At 41.5% G+C, this 18,238-nt stretch overlaps 1 protein-coding gene across 3 annotated transcripts; it reads left to right on the plus strand.

Moving 5' to 3' along the window:
• Positions 1-727: 727 nt before the first annotated feature.
• LOC105689992 (esterase E4-like) lies at positions 728-16,673 on the plus strand. 3 transcript variants are annotated; one of them, XM_012407460.3, is made up of 8 exons: positions 728-909; positions 1,783-2,065; positions 2,144-2,329; positions 2,397-2,602; positions 2,686-2,842; positions 2,961-3,278; positions 3,354-3,492; positions 3,558-3,792. In XM_012407460.3, exons 1-8 carry the CDS (start codon positions 775-777, stop codon positions 3,724-3,726), a joined length of 1,593 nt encoding a protein of 530 aa, XP_012262883.2. In that variant the 5' UTR covers positions 728-774; the 3' UTR covers positions 3,727-3,792. The 3 variants fall into 3 exon arrangements, with proteins under 3 accessions (XP_012262883.2, XP_048507575.1, XP_012262862.2); XM_048651618.1 differs by lacking the exons at positions 1,783-2,065; positions 2,144-2,329; positions 2,397-2,602; ... (2 more) ...; positions 3,354-3,492; positions 3,558-3,792 and adding exons at positions 14,659-14,941; positions 15,020-15,205; positions 15,273-15,478; ... (2 more) ...; positions 16,234-16,372; positions 16,438-16,673 and having other exon boundaries at positions 737-909; XM_012407439.3 differs by lacking the exons at positions 728-909; positions 1,783-2,065; positions 2,144-2,329; ... (3 more) ...; positions 3,354-3,492; positions 3,558-3,792 and adding exons at positions 10,827-10,992; positions 14,659-14,941; positions 15,020-15,205; ... (3 more) ...; positions 16,234-16,372; positions 16,438-16,673.
• Positions 16,674-18,238: the final 1,565 nt, after the last annotated feature.

The raw sequence follows: 18,238 nt of genomic DNA on the forward strand, positions 1-18,238 counted from the left end.
TAGATTTTTATCCTGGACAATGCTGAAAAGTGGCAATTGAAAGGTCTGGGAATGCGTTTAAAGTCTAATGGTTGAACTCCACGCGGGGACATTTTTTTTTGTCTCTTTCTTCGAATAGTTTTCTTTTCATCTTCCTTTCTTGGTTTTTTTTTTCTACAAAAATCTTCGCACATCAAATGAGCTGCGCGTACGGGGCGTTCGAATATTTTCAAAAACCATGCTGAAATCTTCAGAGGCATAAGCTGCGCGGATTCGATAAGAGGCATATTATGACCGTGGAACAGATGTATCGAACAATATGTATATCTGTATTACGACGATATCGGTTTCGATACGGACAGCCCCGATTCTAAAAAGTCCGTTAAAACGATAATATTGTTTGAACTGAATGTTGCAACTGAATTTTTACCGAGATAAAAGTTGCGGATGTATCTTTTTCGCAGGACTTGAAATCTTCGATGGATTTCGAAGAGCGAAAAATGTAGAGATGTGTGTCAGTGATTTTTCCACTCTGTTCAAATACCTACATGTTCACAAGTTTTTACCCGCATAGAGTACGGTTTTAACTCTGAACGATGCGTCGCTATCGTAGCGATAAATTACCGCAGTCCTTGAGCATGTAATTAATGCAACTAGTGTAGGAATGCACATGTGGAAGTTGCAATGGAAAAATCAGTGAGTGATCAAAGTCAGTATAGAGAGGGAATCATTATAAAAAGGTAACACCGTTGGTCTCGCTTCTAAGTCTCGTCGCGTTTCACGATTCACTCGACAATGGCTGCTCCCGAAGTTAAGGTGAAGCAAGGATGGCTTCGTGGTACCACCGTGAAAAGTGTTGACGGGGGAACTTACGTATCCTTCAGAGGTATCCCATACGCGGCACCGCCGGTAGGAAAATTGAGATTTGCGGTGAGTCTTGTTTAATTTTAACGCGATAATTAATAATGAATCTTCGAAGGTCAGGTGGGTGAAGACTTCGAGTCAAATTAAAGGGTGACCGGTTTTAAATGGTTGCCCGAAGAATTGTAAGATAATTAGCTCAATTTTGTCAAGATCGTACCACGGTTTAAGAACTTGGTTCCGAAGGTTTCGGTTTTCAAATTGTCGGTATTATCGATTTCTGAATTTTTCCGTATTATAGCGAAGATCCGAACCATGAATCATCGTGAATTGCACTCTTTCCATGACATCGGTTGACGTGTGCAACAACAAATTATGTAAGAGCGTACGGCTTATTACACCAGACTTCCTCAAGATAATCATTCAGAGTTGGAGGCGAATGGTCATTGTTTCGAGCAATTTTTACGGTGGACAAAAAGACGGCACTTTCTGCTGATTCGAAAGACTTTGAAAAAGCGTCTTACATCACTGTCGTTGGTTGCGTGAACAGTAGGTTTATGAGTCGAAGGTCAGGATCTTGGAATCTTGCCGAGGCATGTGAGAGACGATCGTACGTTATGATGTGTTATGACAGAGAATTATATTCGATCAATCGTTCTGTGAACAGAACGAACAATAAGTAACAATATGGTAGAGGCGAACTAACAAAAAATACGATGATAAATGAATACGATAATAGCAATCGCTGTCAATGTGTATGAAAGTGTGACGATAACATTACTGACGTGTATCCAATGCACGTTGAATCGGCTAGTCGATGTCGAATTGAAATTCTAGAATTAGACGACACGAATAGAGTGCGACTCGGATGAATGATGACAAAGTTCAGGGGATGCCCGGAGTCTTTCTAACCCATAACTTGGGCCTTACTTTTGAATTCAGGATCCATCGCCTCCGGCGTCATGGACTGGATTCCGAGATGCGTCGAAGTTTGGATCCGTTTGTCTGCAATTCGATACATTTCAAGAGAAAATAATTGGCGACGAAGACAGCCTGTTTCTGAATGTAGCTACACCTTCATTGGACGGACCGCGACCAGTCATCGTCTGGATTCATGGGGGAGGTTTTTTCATGGGTAGTGGAAACGACGACATATGTGGACCGGATTATTTGATCGGAGGAGACGTGATCGTTGTATCCATCAATTACAGGCTCAATGTCTTCGGTAGAGAAAATACTATTCGAAATGCCTACTCGCACCGTTGATTCGTCGGCATAATCTAAAGAAATTTTGAAATCTCAGGGTTTCTTCAACTCCGTGATCCAGTAGCGTCGGGAAATATGGGACTCAAAGATCAGAGAGCAGCGTTGAAATGGGTCAAAGAGAACATATCGCAGTTTGGCGGCGATCCGAATAACATCACAATTTTCGGAGGGAGTGCCGGTGGTGCCTCGGTGCATTATCAACTTTTGTCCCCACTTTCCAAAGGTAGGAAATCGATCGATCGCTTTTGCCATGTATTCAAACGGCTGACTCTACTCTCCTCGTGTTCAAGGACTTTTCAATAAAGCCATCATACAGAGTGGTACTGCATTGGACACTTGGTCTTCAATGAGTGAGTCGCAATCGGCCGAACATTTACGCCGATATCTTGCTGCTTTTGGAAAAGAAATGAGCGATCCCAAAGAGATCGTAGAATTTCTCAGGACGATTCCGGCAGAAAAACTTATGCAAACGCAATTGGATATAACACGTCCGGAGGTTTGTTACCTCCGGTTTTGACAATCGATGATATATTATGTGATAAAATTTCAACTCACGCGTACGGTGGTTCGTTGCTTCAGGATCAGCGTTGGGTAGAGCTGCCTTTCATGCCGAGTGTCGATGACAAAAGTAAAGAACCATTTATGCCGCGACATCCGAAAGAAATTTATTCAGAGGGTATCGATGTACCAATTATCATCGGATGTACTAGCCACGAGGGAATTATGTTTGTGTGTGGTAAAAAGACGATTTTAACTTTAATTCCTATCGAGAAACCGTACAGCAAATACTTAACTCCGAATAGTTCAATATTGTGTTCGGGTTATGAGTTGAATATCAATTTTCAATTCCGTAGCATACAACAATACGTTGTCTGTGGCGTTCGACGAGAATTCCAAGCTGATTTTACCGAATGGTTTGGTTCCGAGAAACCATCCGAAGAAAGACATCATCGGCGATGAAGTGAGGAAATTTTATTTAGGGGATAAGCCGATAACCGAGGACTTGATGGATAATTGGATCCAGGCGACCGGGGATATATGTTTCATTTTCGGTCTATATAAAGTCGTTGAAATTCAGCAGAAAACGAAAAAGGCTCCGTGTTACCTTTACAAATTTTCTTACGAACCAACGCAATCGTGTTCGAAATATTTTTTCAAATCGACGTACAAAGGTATATCAATATTGACAATGAGGATAATTACGGTCACCGGAATCGTTTTTTCTCACATTTTTTTCTACAACGCAGGAGCCGCCCACGGAGATGATGCACCGTTCATATACAACATGAACGTGGCTGGTGATAATTTGAGATACAAACCCGGCACACCCGAGAAGACCGTCTCCGACAGGATCGTCAGGATGTGGACCGACTTCGCGAAAACTGGGTGAGTTCTAAATTCGTTGTAGACATTCATCGGGATGGCTGATCCTGCTAATTCTCATATTTCAGAAACCCTACGCCGGAGACCAATGACCTGATAAACGTCAAGTGGCTACCAGTTACGCAGACAGCGAAACATTACTTGAATATCGGCGAAGAGCTTTCCACAGGCATCAATCCGGATGAAAAAGTGGTCCAGCTCAGTCATCGAATATCTAAGATTCTTGACGGTAAATAGGATACTGCGAAATCGACTTTGAAATTCGATTCGTGCGAGAATTTGAATAAAAGTGGTTTCAGAAAATTTTTGCGTCTAACACGTATATTTGCGAGGTTGCGCGGGGAGAGTGGTTGCGGAGGTAGAAAACTAGTGACGACCTACGTCACGAACTGGAGAGTTGAGTGTGTTCCGAGGGGTGAAGTTAACACGGTCGAAATGATTAATAGCCAAGCTCAGCTTCGCGATGATGTCACCCTGGGGGGTATCAATTCGTAACCAACGGGATACAGCCCACCGCCTCGAAAACCCGAGGCCACCTAGGCCCTCCCTCCCTCCCTTCCTTCCTCCCTAACTCCTGTCCCGTTCCAATTCACCGTGTACACGGGAACAACCCACAGGAAATTACATCTCGCTATAGCACATAACGCAATAACACGCAGTACACCTAACGCTGCTAGCCAATTCGATTCTCGCACCGTAAACGTCGGACCGAAGTCCTCGAAATTTCCAAAATCTAAATTAGAAAAACCGACATTTTTGCGATCTCGATGCCGACGACAACTCCCGTCTGAAAGACGATCGAAGCAAATCTAGCCTCGCGCTGATTATTTTTTGTCCCCTCTCCGTAATTCTTGATATTTGATGTCTGGGGGCGATAGCTTTTTTTTTTTTTTTATAAACCTATAACACGTTTCCAATTCCTGTTTTTCAGAGTATTAAGGGACGACGACTTTTTTTTTTTGTTCACCTCGGTTCTCAAGTCACGTCGTACCTGTTTTCGAAATAAAAATTTTCCAAGCATGCACCGAGCTGAATAAAAGCGTCAGGATCAGGATCAGGATCAGGATCAGCTGCAGCAGCTACTGCGCTCGCTAAAATATAATTGGCGAGTTACTTATCGTCAGAAAACCAGCGAGATATATACATGCAATAATAGCATATATACCTCGGATGATTGATGTCCGTATTATTCTACAACGAAACATTAATTGTTGAGCAAACACAGCGGAAACATGTCAGAAGCATACGATAAGAAAATCCTTACCGGTCGTACGGTGGATGGGTATTATATCGTACATACCTACGTCTGGCTTTTGGATCTGCCTTCTTATTCTTATATTTCTTTTCTTCGCGATCGTTAATCATCCACCAAGGCCCGGCCTGAGACTGAGCTAGCAAATTGCTGGACCGGGAGCCGCGTTCCTAGCTGCCGTCGATATCCTTCCCCCCCCCCTCCCCCTCGTTCCTTCGATACCTGCTACAATTTTCCTACCATCGCGACATTCGAACTACCCTTATTTTATAACGTCCTCCGCAATCTGTGATCTTCACTTTTTTTTTTTTTTTGGTTTTCTGCATCTCGTGCATCGCGTCCTAAGAGTCCATTTGCAGATATCCAGAAACTTACGAACACGGGTGATTAATTTGTTCTGAAAATTCGCATCGGTACTCGAGCCACGTGCTTCGAATCGCAGAACATCAGGTGCGAGTGTACGATTTATACAAGAGTTCCGTTATAAAAATCGACGGGTTTCTCGGGTTTCGCTCCTTCGTGTCACCCTGTCCTCGGACCGAGTGTACGCGGTTCTTTAGTTTTTTTTATTATTCGCGATGTTCGGGTGTATAAATTATTCGGCAACAGCAATTAGCCGGGAGTGTCGAGAGGGATGCGCGTGGGACGAAACAAGGCAGAGTCCGGCCTGTTAATTCGCCAGGATATTTGCGACCTCCCGAATATTATACTTTTCGCTGCGTACGTACGTCGTATAACTGTATACACGCACACCTCGTAACGGAGGATCGGTCGGAACACGATGCAAATAACATGCGCCACGTGGGGAGATTTTTTTGTAATTCTACAAACGTCGCACGCTGCCGCCGATACCGCAGCTCTATCTCATTTGCGGCCACGACACGGAAAATAATACACACGCGTACGATGCATTCGATTTTTTCGACGATCGGTGAAAATAAAAAACCGGATTCCCGTAACTTGATACCTTCGAAATCGTCGAGATCGATCGGAAGATCGTAATATAGATCAAAAGTATACGTTACGTACCCTTGCAACAGGTCGGTAAATTTTGTTTTTATATCATCAGATAGACCGAGAAAATGGGCATAGAAATTACCCGAATCACTCGAAACAGGTTTCGAAGCGTATAATAGACACGTAGCTATTTATATACTTACGAGATAAAGATTGAGCGATCGGAACTTTATCGCGCGTCAAACCGGACGATTCTCTATTTTCTTTTATTATACTTTTTATATACTCTCTACCTGCGTTTCCGTCAACCGTTGTTCGAGTTGCACCCAAGTTTTACTTGCTTATGTTTATAAAATAAACGAACCCGTCGATGCTCGTATCGGTCCGACTATTTTATCTACTCGTCGAACGGAAATTAACGCGCGGTCGAATATCAGGTGAAAAACATCGTCTACGGATATAACAATCATAATAACAAACGATGACGTCGACGACGACGACGACGATGACGATGATGATGATAATGGTAATAAACCAGTGAAAAGAGAGGATGAAAAATCGTTTCATCTACTCTCTCGGGTAGCAAACGAGCGGGCGAGTAGCGCATTATATTATCATCCGTTATACCGATTATTATCCGATCGGCCGCGCCACGGCGTTATCGCGGCAACGTTCGGTCGCCTATAGGGCTACTGTAATGCGGCAACGAACCGCGGCATGTAATTGTACGTACACCGCGTATGAGATAAGCCGAGGTACATATTTACCATCGCTGGGGCCTATCGGTACACCGCATAAAGTTATCACTTGTCGACAACCCACTGCTGCCACGATGCCAACCATTCATTCATCGGGGCCTTCGATCAGATTTTCATTAAATTTATTTTGAAACGAGCCGACGAAGAAAAATTTTTCAATTTTGCGAAACGATATACCGCAATGATCTGACCTGACTTTTTGTAAAATTCTTCCTACCAGCAGTTCGAATTCTCGCGAGAGTTCAATTTTAGCGGAATTTCGAAGATTCAAATTCGAAAATCGGTCCTTCGAATACCATTTTCTATTATTTTTTGGTTGTTGTTTAATTATTGTTACATTTGATCGATTTTATATCGGTCTGTTTTCTCTACATTTTTATTTTGCAGATTCGTTATTGATTCTTCTCGTTTTTTTCTCTCTATTTCCATCGACGGAGGAGTTCATGGATCGAGGTGCATCGATCAACGCGTACCAGCTTATAAACCGATGTAATTAAAAGTGGCAACAATATATTGCTCTGTCACAGATCCGTGCCCCGCGCGCGCCGAGTTCCCTCCAGTAATATCGAGAGCCCACCCAGCTACCGTTAATTAGTAAACTCGCTGCCGGTTTAGTTGAAGCGTACTAATGAGAATTTGAGTAATGACCCCCGTCGACCGGGTCCTACAAACCAGACGAAACTACCTCGGTACACAAATTTCGTTGTTTGATTCTCTCCTCTTTCATATCCTTAAAATTCTCATCAGCAGCTAGACGCGTGTGCATGAAAATGTTCTCATCAGACTACCTGATATCTTCCGATTCCCTTCTTTCTCTTTTGTCTTTGACGCTTGGAAAAGGAGAGCGAGATCATCTTAGAACTGAGGATGAATGTGGGTAAGCCTCATCAACCCTCTACACCTCGTGAAGATCATTTTCTAAACCGTTGGACGAGCTGCTATTCGATCTCTCCGAGTTCAGAAAAATTTTCACTTTGCGCGATTCAAATTCTCTCGGGGAATTGAAATGTACCGGGTGAAGTGAGAAAATAAAAATCTGATTAACCGATGAGATACGCTGGCTCATTTATTGATCGATATAGGCACGTTGTGACTACGCCCTCAAGATTGCAGTTTTTTAGGCCACGCTATCAGGAGTCCAAGGGAAAATAATAAATCATTGAGATTTTACGAATTTTTCGCGGTTATCTGAAATTTTTATCTATCGAGAAATATCGAGGAGCGAAGATAAGATGACTTAGCAACCTCGAGGTCATCCCTGTCGCATCGTGGACCCTGTCGGTGGCGTCATCTGTTCGACTTTCATTTAACCCGCAGCCCTAGCGACAGCCAGCGTGCAGTAAGCCCTCCTGTAATTTCAGGGGATGGATAAGTTCGACCGTCTACGCAACGACTCGATCGAGAAAACAGCCGTCGTTCGACCGACGCATATTTCTCGGAGGGATGATTAATTAACCCCCCAACGAACTTTTTAAATCCCGACTAGCGCAAAGCGAGTTTCGATTTTAATTCCATCGGTCGAATGAACGAGAAAAAGGGGGGAGAGGGGAAAAAAAAAACCACCGTAAAGATTATTATCATTACAATAATAATTGCGGTTAATATATGTGGGGAGTTTTGCGAAAGTTGGAATTGAAATATACGAGTCAGCTTATTATTTGAAATAAAACGTGAGCTGCTTAGGAAAGCTACGGAACGTAATTAATTATTATAAGGATTATAACGAACGTATTCGTGTTTTCCTTTTTCTTTTTACTGTGCCAACCCAAATTTTGGGTTAACGGTTAAATTAAAATATCGCAATATTCGCTCTGCCTAATACCCACGATGAATTATTATTATTATTATTATTAATAATATTGTTATGATTCTGACTTTTTTTGGTTCGGGTAAATAATGTTAAATGCGAATGAAAGATCGCGAGGAGAGACAAATGTATATTATTTTCTCTGTTGATAAATTTCACCGACGTTCTTCGGGCATAAGAAGAAAAAGCTGTCGCGGGGGTCGGGGGTGGGTACTACTGTACATCCAGTTTTTTGATTAATGCGCCTCGAGTAGAAAAAAATAATGAAACTTGTCTAGATATGAAGTGGACAAAGTGAATTCGTCGTCTCATATTTTATACCATATAAACCGATACGGTAATTTCTCGAAGGAACGAGAAAAAAGCAAGAAATGTAAAACACAGAATATACACCCGATGGAAGTGGTTTTGAAAAATAAAATCCGGGAAATAACAGCCCGCGCCGAGTGCGAAAACGTTTGATGTTCGCAAGATATTGCTGCCAATTTTAGCCGTATAAGAGAAGGTGAGGGGAAAAAAAAGCCCGGTGAAATTATTTATGACTTATTCATTCGTTGCTCGATGTAAAACCGGGTAAGTTACGTTCAAAGTTCTCGCAATATATCGCATCCCTCGACCCCCCCCCCCCCTCTCCCCCCTTGCCCCCTCTACTTTTCGACCCTCTCGAAGCTGCGCGCCGCGACGCCACCTTATTGTCTATGCAAATCCTTATTTCAACTCAGTTAAAAATACTTCTTGTATCACCCGATTCTCTTATTTTTCTTACACTTTTCCCCGCTCGTTCGCGAACCCCGAGCCCCCTTGTTTGGAGGTGGGTAGCTGCGGCGCCTCCTCGTCTTCCCTGTTCCTCCGGTTTTTTTCCCGGTGGACCAACTTCCGCGAGGAAATCTCTTTCCTCTTCGCGGCGCGCGGCCCCGGGCTTTTTCGTTAATTTATTTGAATTTAAATTTAACAAGTGCAATAACTCTGGCCGAGGGTGAAATTATTGGAAAGAACATATTGCGAGAATTGAAAACAGGAATTTTCGAAAAAACATCGCCTCGAGAAATTCGAACAAGGGGATGCGGAACCGCTGCGCTACCCTTAATAGGAAGTTAGGAGCGAACGCCCATATCATCCTTTTCCTCGTATACCAGCCTACTCTCACCCTTACTTATAGTTCCTTCAGGGTTTACTCTGCTCCTTTAAAACTTTAGAAATATTTCACGGATTTTACGTTATATGCCTATTTTATTCATTCATTCGCTTGTTCCCCGGCGCGCGACTGCAAGGGGGGAAAAAAGTTAAACTGCGGAAGGGGTTTATTTCTCATCTATACCGAAGTATGAAAGAGTTCTTTTTTTTTTTCTTTCTTCTTCTTGGATTAAAGGATATTTCGGCATCTCTCAAGATTTTTTTCAATCAGAATTACGGTCAAAGTTCAATTTCGAGAATATACAACTTATAGCAGTATACACGCTTCGTTATTTGGAAGAAAGTGAAGGAAAAAATTCCCCATCGATTTTACACGCGACATCGCAGGACCCGCAGATCCCCGCAACTGTTCGCCTCGTGTGGATGAACTTTTAACGAGTCCTGCCCACCAGAAAATTAGGAGCAGCTTTTTAATTGTTTGAGTTTTTTTTTTTTTGTTTTTTTTTCGAGGAATCCGATTAAGCTTGAAGAGAAAAAAAAAAGTAGGAATGAAAATGAATGAATAAATGATTCACGTTTCACACGTATAATAATGAGGGAAGAACACCGGCTACCAAGTCTAGAGGGTCATTATGTAGCCACGAAATAACTCGCGAGCGTTACATTAATCAAGTTAACCGTAACTTTCGAACCAACTTGTTAGCTCGCGACATCCTTGCGGTCTGCCCCCCTTCTCACCTTCGTCCCTTCTTCGCTTCTCATTTCTCAACTGGAGATCGGCGTATGGGGAAAAAATTGAGGGAAGAGGATCGTCGGATGGTTGTAAAATACACACAAGAACGCTTCCGCGGCTCTTGACGAATCAAATCAAACGGCGAAGGGTTGGAAAAATCTGAATTGTGAATGGTGAATTGATTTTCGTTTCGTTTTCGCACGGGTCGGTATTTCAGGGATCGCTCCGTCCCGCAGAAGCGCGTGTCACAGCGAATCGGTATATTTTCCATTTCGTAGTAACGAAAAATTGGAAAGCGAGACTTGAAGTTTTTTGCATACATAACATCGGAGCGAGAGTATATCATGAAATCGAATGTATCACTGCCGATGTTCAATAAACAAAATAACCGAGATGCACGATAATTCGTTTTCGTTCTCATCCCCCAACTTGCAGTCGTACCCCTCGCTTTTACATATACTGGCGAGGTCGCGAGACACCCTTATTTCTTTCTCTATCTTTCGAATCTGTTTGAAAATTTTCACACAACTCATACCGCCTACCAATACCGTTATGGAAGAATTTGTTATCGCTGCAGTCCCCGTAATAGCAATGATGATATCTTCCTATTGATAATCCACATCTCAAGTTACATTTCGAACGAGATAGCAAAAATGGTATCATCGCAAGAAGATAACACTTTTAGTCTCGGTTCGAAGTCTCATCGCGATTCTCGATCTACTTAGAAATGGTTGCTCCTGTGGTGAAGGTGAAGCAAGGATGGCTTCGTGGTACCAACGTGAAAAGTGTTACCGGAGGATCATACGTATCCTTTAGAGGTATCCCATACGCGGCACCGCCGGTAGGAACGTTGAGATTTGCGGTGAGTCTTGTTTAATTTTAACGCGATAATTGATAACGAATCTTCGAAGTGGGTCAAGTGTAGGAGGACCGCAAACGTCAAATACACAGGGTGACTCTTTTGATGTGGTCCACCGAAATAACTCGATAGTCTCGATTTTGTTAAGTTCCCGAAGGTGCAACAAGGTAGATCGAGAGAATCGTTCAGAGTTCGGGTGAATGGCTACCGTTTCAAGCAATCATTGAGACGACGAACGAGATGGGACGCCGTGCCTATAAAAATTTCTTTGAGCATGAATTTGGGAGACTTTGAACAAAACATCTCATGTAACTGTCTCTTATTGCACGAGCAGTGGACGTATGAAAATGTTATCTATCGAAAGTTCCAAATCTTGCCAAGTCATGTGAGAGACGATCATACGTCATAGCGATTACATGTTATATCAGAGAATTATATTTAGTTTCTTTTTCCGAAGGGAAAACAAACTAAGATGTCATCATAGAATCATAGAATCTCGACGGCAAACTGAGTATGATAATAACTATTAGGGTAGGTTGAAAGAAATTTATTTTTTTTTATTTTCTCAGCATGAGGGCAGAATTTGTACCTTGTGAGAAACGAAAATTTTTAAAATGTGGAAAAAATTTTTTACTCGATATTTTGACGTAGCCCACTCGTTTTTCGGATGAATAATTAATCGAGTGCAGTACTTCCAGCAAAAAAAAATTTTCCACCTAATGATTACTCGATCGATTGCATGAGTAGATGATTTTCGCTTTCAGATTTGGATTCCGGAGCTAATTATACGTGAGATTACCCTTGAAAAGCCAAAAAAAAAAATCGATTTTTGAGCAAAAAATAAATCATCTTTTTAATTGAGTTTGATATGCTTTCATACGTATTTTGATCTCAGGAATCAGAATCTGAAAGGAGAAGTGATCTATCTCTAGAATTGACCGAGTTATCGCCAATTTTCAGCTTTTTGGGATCAAAAATGAAAAATTGATTTTTTAGTCGACCTCGGTGTATTGCAGCTCGAGATTTCATATTCTAGCGGGCTGGACTCGAGCGCTCTCTATCTCGTTCGTCTTTCTACCGCTTTGCGGCGTATCGCCTCGCGTTTTACGCTCCCACCACGCTGAGCTTTCTCGCACCAAAATCCACATGTAAAAATCATTGGGCAAATGCAGTCCGCGCGGAGTTTGGTGCCAAGCTCCGGCTCACCCAATCAAAACGAAGCTCGCATTAGCCAATGGGACTTCCTATTTTTACACGTGCTTCGGGCATCTTGACCGACGGCACGTGCCATAAGTTAAACAAAATTTATGGCTTTTTAATAGGTGATGAGGTGTGAAATCACAGTCCTTATTTTTGTTCTTGCTCCTATTGTGAGCAGGTGTCAGACGAGCTGTCATCACCTGATTAAGATCTTGTTCACACCTCATAAATTACCCCTTTCATCCACCTGATCGGCGGCATCCCTTTGCGGCATTTCTGCGAATTCTATGTAACCGCAAACCGTTTAAGAAAGTAAATATGTGAAAATTCAGTATTTAAATGGTCAGGGTACACTCAGCGAGTTCATTTCTGTCCGTGAGGCCATACTAAAGCTTAAGACCTTTAGTACAGAAACAGAGGCACCGAGTGTACATGAATAAAAAAAAAATTCCAAATACATTTTTTTTCCCTTGCATCCTTGTTGTTCCCTTGTTGTAATGCATTATAAAAGTTAGACTGATAAAATTGTGATAAAATGGTCGGTCTTTGTGATTTCACTCGTATTATCAGAGTTTTTTTTGTCAATCTACCAATTTTTCCCATTGAGATATCTCAATTCTTCTACTCCAAAAAGCGAAAAATTGGCGATAACTCGATGAATTTTATAGATGGATTCCTCCGATTGAAATACATGAAAATAACGTATGAACCCTATTAAAAAAAATGTTGATTTTTAGGCCAAGACTGAAGTATTTTTGAAATCGATCGAAAAACACTTTTCTTGCGTATTTTGACCTCAGGAATCCAAATCTAGAAGAAAAATTGATCTATCTCTAAAATTGACCGAGTTATCGCCAATTTTCAGCTTTTTGGGGTCAAAAATAAAAAATTGATTTTTTCGTCTATATTGATGTAATTTGAGCTCAGGAATCCGAATCTGGAAGAAAAATTGATCTATCTTCAAAATTAACCGAGTTATCCCCATTTTTTCGCATTTTTTAGTACAAATTTGAGGATATCTCGAAGGGAAAAAATCGTAGCTCAATTCGGACAACGGATTCGTGTTCCTGAGGTCAAAATACATAAGAAAAGTGCCATACGATCAATTTTAAAAAATAAAAAATTTTGGTCAAAATTTGAAAAAATTGTAAGGGGTACCCCTTTGAAAAATCTCAAATTTTGACCAAAAATTTTTATTTTTTGAAATTGATCGTATGGCACTTTTCTTATGTATTTTGACCCCAGGAACACGAATCCGTTGTCCAAATTGAGCTACGATTTTTTCCCTCGGAGTTATCCTCAAATTTATGCCGAAAAATGCGAAAAAATGGAGATAACTCGGTCATTTTCGCAGAGAGATGAATTTTTCTTCCGGATTCGGATTCCTGAGCTCAAATTACATTTAGATGGACTAAAAAATTAATTTTTTATTTTTGACCCCAAAAAGCTGAAAATTGGGGATAACTCGGTCAATTTTAGAAATAGATTAATTTTTCCTCCAGATTCGGATTCCTGAGGTCAAAATACGTCAGAAAAGTGTAATACAATCAATTTTTAAAGTACTTTACTTCTGGCTCAAAAATCGATTTTTGTTTTGGCTTTTCAAGGGTAATCTCACGTATAATCAGCTCAGAAATCCAAATCTGAACGCCAAAATCATCTGCTCATGCAATCGATCGAGTAATCATCAATTATTCGCTGTTGGCAGCAGAAAAATTATAAGACATATCGTTCGGTTTTAGTCGTAGACCCACTTTGATTCATAGCAAAACATACATGGGTCGAAATGTTCGGATTCCTCGGTCTACGAGGGAGTCCGAACTGTGCTGGAGTCAGGTAGCCACGGGTGCGCGGTTTGTTGTGGGGAGTCACCTCTGCTCAGCCCCGAAGGTGACGTCTCACAACAAAGCGCTACGCTGCTGGCTAGCTGACTCCAGCAAAGCTCGGGCTCCCTCGTAGATCGAGAAATTCGAATAGTACCCCACTTGATCAATTATTTATTCAAAAAACGAGTGGGCTACCTCAAAATATGAAGTAAAAAATTTTTCCACATTTGAAAAAAATTTTTTTTATAAGGTACAAATTTTACACTCGTGCTAAGAAAAGAAAAGAAAAAACTCTTTTCAACCCAACCTAATAACTATAGTAAAAATAAATACGATAACCGCAATCGGATTCCATAGATGAAAAAAGACTGTAGCGATAATCAAACCTACTAACGTGTGTCTCATATAAGTTATAGCACGTTGAATATCTGAAATAAAATTGTCCGTTCAATAACTCTAGCAAATCCCATCAATTGATCCATGAAATAGGCTGCAAAAAAGATAAAGATAAGCCTTGAAACGCGTAGCATGGCTTTTCTTTGGTCTTCTTAAAATGAGATGGGAATCAAATGAATGATGACAAAGTTCAGGGGATGCTGAGAGTCCTTTTGACGCATAACTTGGGTCTTATTTCTAAATTCAGGATCCGTCGCCTCCGGCGTCATGGACTGGATTTCGAGATGCATCGAAATTTGGATCCGTTTCTCTACAATTCGATGCAGTTCAAAAGAAAATAATTGGCGATGAAGACAGTCTGTTTCTGAATGTAGCTACTTCTTCATTGGACGGACCGCGACCAGTCATGGTCTGGATTCATGGGGGAGGTTTTTTCATGGGTAGTGGAAACGACGACTTATTTGGGCCGGATTATTTGGTCGAACAAGGCGTCGTCTTTGTATCCATCAATTACAGGCTCGGTGTCTTCGGTGAAGAAAATACTATTCGAAATGCCTACTTACATTGTTGATTCATCGGCATAATCTAAAGAAATTTTGAAATCTCAGGGTTTCTTCAACTTCATGATCCAGCAGCGTCGGGAAATATGGGACTCAAAGATCAGACAGCAGCGTTGAAATGGGTCAAAGAGAACATATCGCAGTTTGGCGGCGATCCGAATAACATTACAATTTTTGGAGCTAGTGCCGGTGGTGCTTCGGTGCATTATCAACTTTTGTCCCCACTTTCCAAAGGTAGGAAATCGATCGATCGCTTTTGCCATGTATTTTAACGGCTGACTCTACTCTCCTCGTGTTCAAGGTCTTTTCAATAAAGCCATCATGCAGAGTGGTACTGCATTGGACACTTGGGCATCAATGAGTGAGTCGCAATCGGCCGAACATTTAAGCCGATATCTTGCTGCTCTTGGAAAAGAAAGTAGCGATCCCAAGGAGATCGTAGAATTTCTCAGGACGATTCCGGCAGAAAATCTCATGCAAACGCAATTGGATATAACACGTCCAGAGGTTCGTTACCTCCGGTTTTGACAATCGATGATATATTATGTGATAAAATTTCAACTCACACGTACGGTGGTTCGTTGCTTCAGGATCTGCTTTGGGTAGAGCTGCCTTTCATGCCGAGTGTCGATGACAAAAGTAAGGAACCATTCATGCCGAGACATCCGAAAGAAATCGGTTTGGAGGGTTCCGAGGTTCCATTCATCATCGGATGTACCACCCACGAAGGAATTGTACTTGTATCTGGTAAAAAGACAATTCTCAATTTTAATTTGTAACAATCAGCGGAGGAAAACTGTACAGCTGATACTAGGAATTTCAAAGAGTTCAATATTCTGTTCGCTTTGTGATTTTCATATCGATTCGTAACTCCACAGACATGAATAATTCGCCATGTACGGCGTTAGACGAGAATTCCAAGCTGATTTTACCGAATAGTCTGGTTCCGAGAAACCATCCAAAGAAAGACATCGTCAGCGATGAAGTGAGAAAATTTTATTTCGGGGATGAGCCGATAACCGAAGATTCGATAGATAATTGGATCCAAACGACCGGGGATATATGTTTCACTTTTGGTCTCCATAAAGTCGTTGAAACTCAGCAGAAAACGAAAAAGGCTCCGTGTTACATTTACAAATTGTCTTACGATACAACGCAATCACTTGGAAAATGTCTTTCCAATTCGTCGTATGAAGGTATCGATATTGAGTATAATTAAAATTAACGGAGTTCTTTCTCTAATATTTGTCATCGTGAAACAGGAGTTGCGCATGGAGATGAAATTCCGTACCTCTTCAACGTTCAAATCACCGGTGATCGTCTAGTACACAAACCCGGCACACAAGAAAAAATCGTTTCCGACAGGATGGTCAAATTGTGGACCAACTTTGCGAAACATGGGTGAGTTCTAAAGTCGTTGTAGAAATTCATAGCGATGACTGATTCCGCTAATTCACATATTTCAGCAACCCCACGCCGGAGACCAATGACCTGATCAACGTCAAGTGGCTACCGGTTACGGAAAATGAAAAACATTACTTAAATATCGATGGAGAGCTTTCCGCAGGCATTGACCCGGATGAAAAAGTGGTCCAGCTCAGTCATCGAATATCCGAGATTCTCGACGATGAATAGGATACTCCGAAATCGACCGCAAAATTTGATTCTTGCAAATATTCGAATAAAAAACATCGTGATTTGATATTCTTGGGACCACTCTGTCTTTACATAGTAATATGAGCATGTAAGAGCAAATTGGTGTAGCTTTGCCATTGTGCGACGAAAACTTGTGAGGGGAGCCTCGAAGTTTTTTCACACGAAAATATCAGTTTTCGATGGGTGCAGGTAAGATTTGATATTCATGAAAGTTCGGGATCTAAGAACTCAGTCGCTATATGGTGTACGTATGTATACATAGATAGATCGTATGTACTCGGAGGATTGAGAGGATTTACTACCCTCGATGCAGTTTTCTACTGCCGTCGTATTCAGTCGGCATCTTATTTATTATGATATTTTTCAACCATCCAAATATCTTAACGTCAAAGTGTGCGTGGCGAGAGTGTATCTCAAAATCAATTTCAAACTCAAAAACTCACCAAGAGACGTGTAATAATTTGTTGGTGTTCAAATTATTTTTCTCCAAGTACTGTGAGGATATTTGTTCCCATTATTTCGACCTTTTTTCTCCGTTTTTTCGCTCCTCAGCAGTCTAATATCTTGTGGGATAACACCCTGTTCGTCTATAGGCGTCTAGAAGAGCATCTGCGTGTAGTGTATCAAGTTTAATATACAATGCGAGTGTATACGTTGGAAGTTGGGGGGGGGGGGGGGGGGGCTGGGGCGGAGGCGGAGGCGTCGCGTTGCGTCGTCACACAAGCGACAAGAGGGGATGGGGTTGGGGAAGGCATAAATATACATACTAACGTTATGTACACTGAATTTCATCGTTTTATATAAACGAACCTTGAACGAGGTCGCTTTGAATACCGCCCGCCTCGGAGGTCCCCAGACGTCGCGACGTCACGCGTCTCTTTTCTCTGCATTCAAGAAAGAGTTAAGGAGCTTCTATTTTCTTATACATATATATATATAGATACGTACATATGTATATATATATATATATACCGTGTACTTATCTCTTCTCTTTCTATGACTCCCCGCTTCTTTTTATCCTTCTTTCTCTATCTTCGATTCACGCTCCGCAACTCCACTCGCAGAACGCGGTTTCTCTTATTCTCTAACGACTCTCTTCTCTATATAAATCTTTGTAATCACGGGGGAATTGGCAATAAACAACCACCGATCGCTATACCCTTTGATCAACCCTCTAGGTATACCTGCAGGTTCTGCTAACTCTGATTCAACGGGATTCCTGACGTTGTAAGAGATCTTGAAGACTGCATTCGCTATTCATTAAACTTTTTTGTTTTTTGTCTGTTAATTTGATTTTTTTTTCATCTCGTTTTCTGGTCTTTCTTTGTCCAATCTCGTCTCCTTCTCGGTTCCAAAGCTCGATTCGTGAATAATGAATTTGCATGTAGTGTATACCTCTTTCCTTTCCCGTCCTTTCCTTTTTTCCCTGTCTCCGTCTTTGTTACTTTTTTTATTCTTATTTTTCTCTACCACCGTGTAAGTCCAACATAAGCCTCGAGTATGTGTAGATGATACGTAGATAGCAACATGCATGTATCACCCAACTATACACATTCATGGTTTCGCGTTGAGTCGGATAAATTTGGAAAACCCCACGCGAAGTACATCATT

Source organism: Athalia rosae, chromosome 3, assembly GCF_917208135.1.
Source record: "Athalia rosae chromosome 3, iyAthRosa1.1, whole genome shotgun sequence".
In the NCBI taxonomy this organism is placed as follows: domain Eukaryota; kingdom Metazoa; phylum Arthropoda; class Insecta; order Hymenoptera; family Athaliidae; genus Athalia; species Athalia rosae.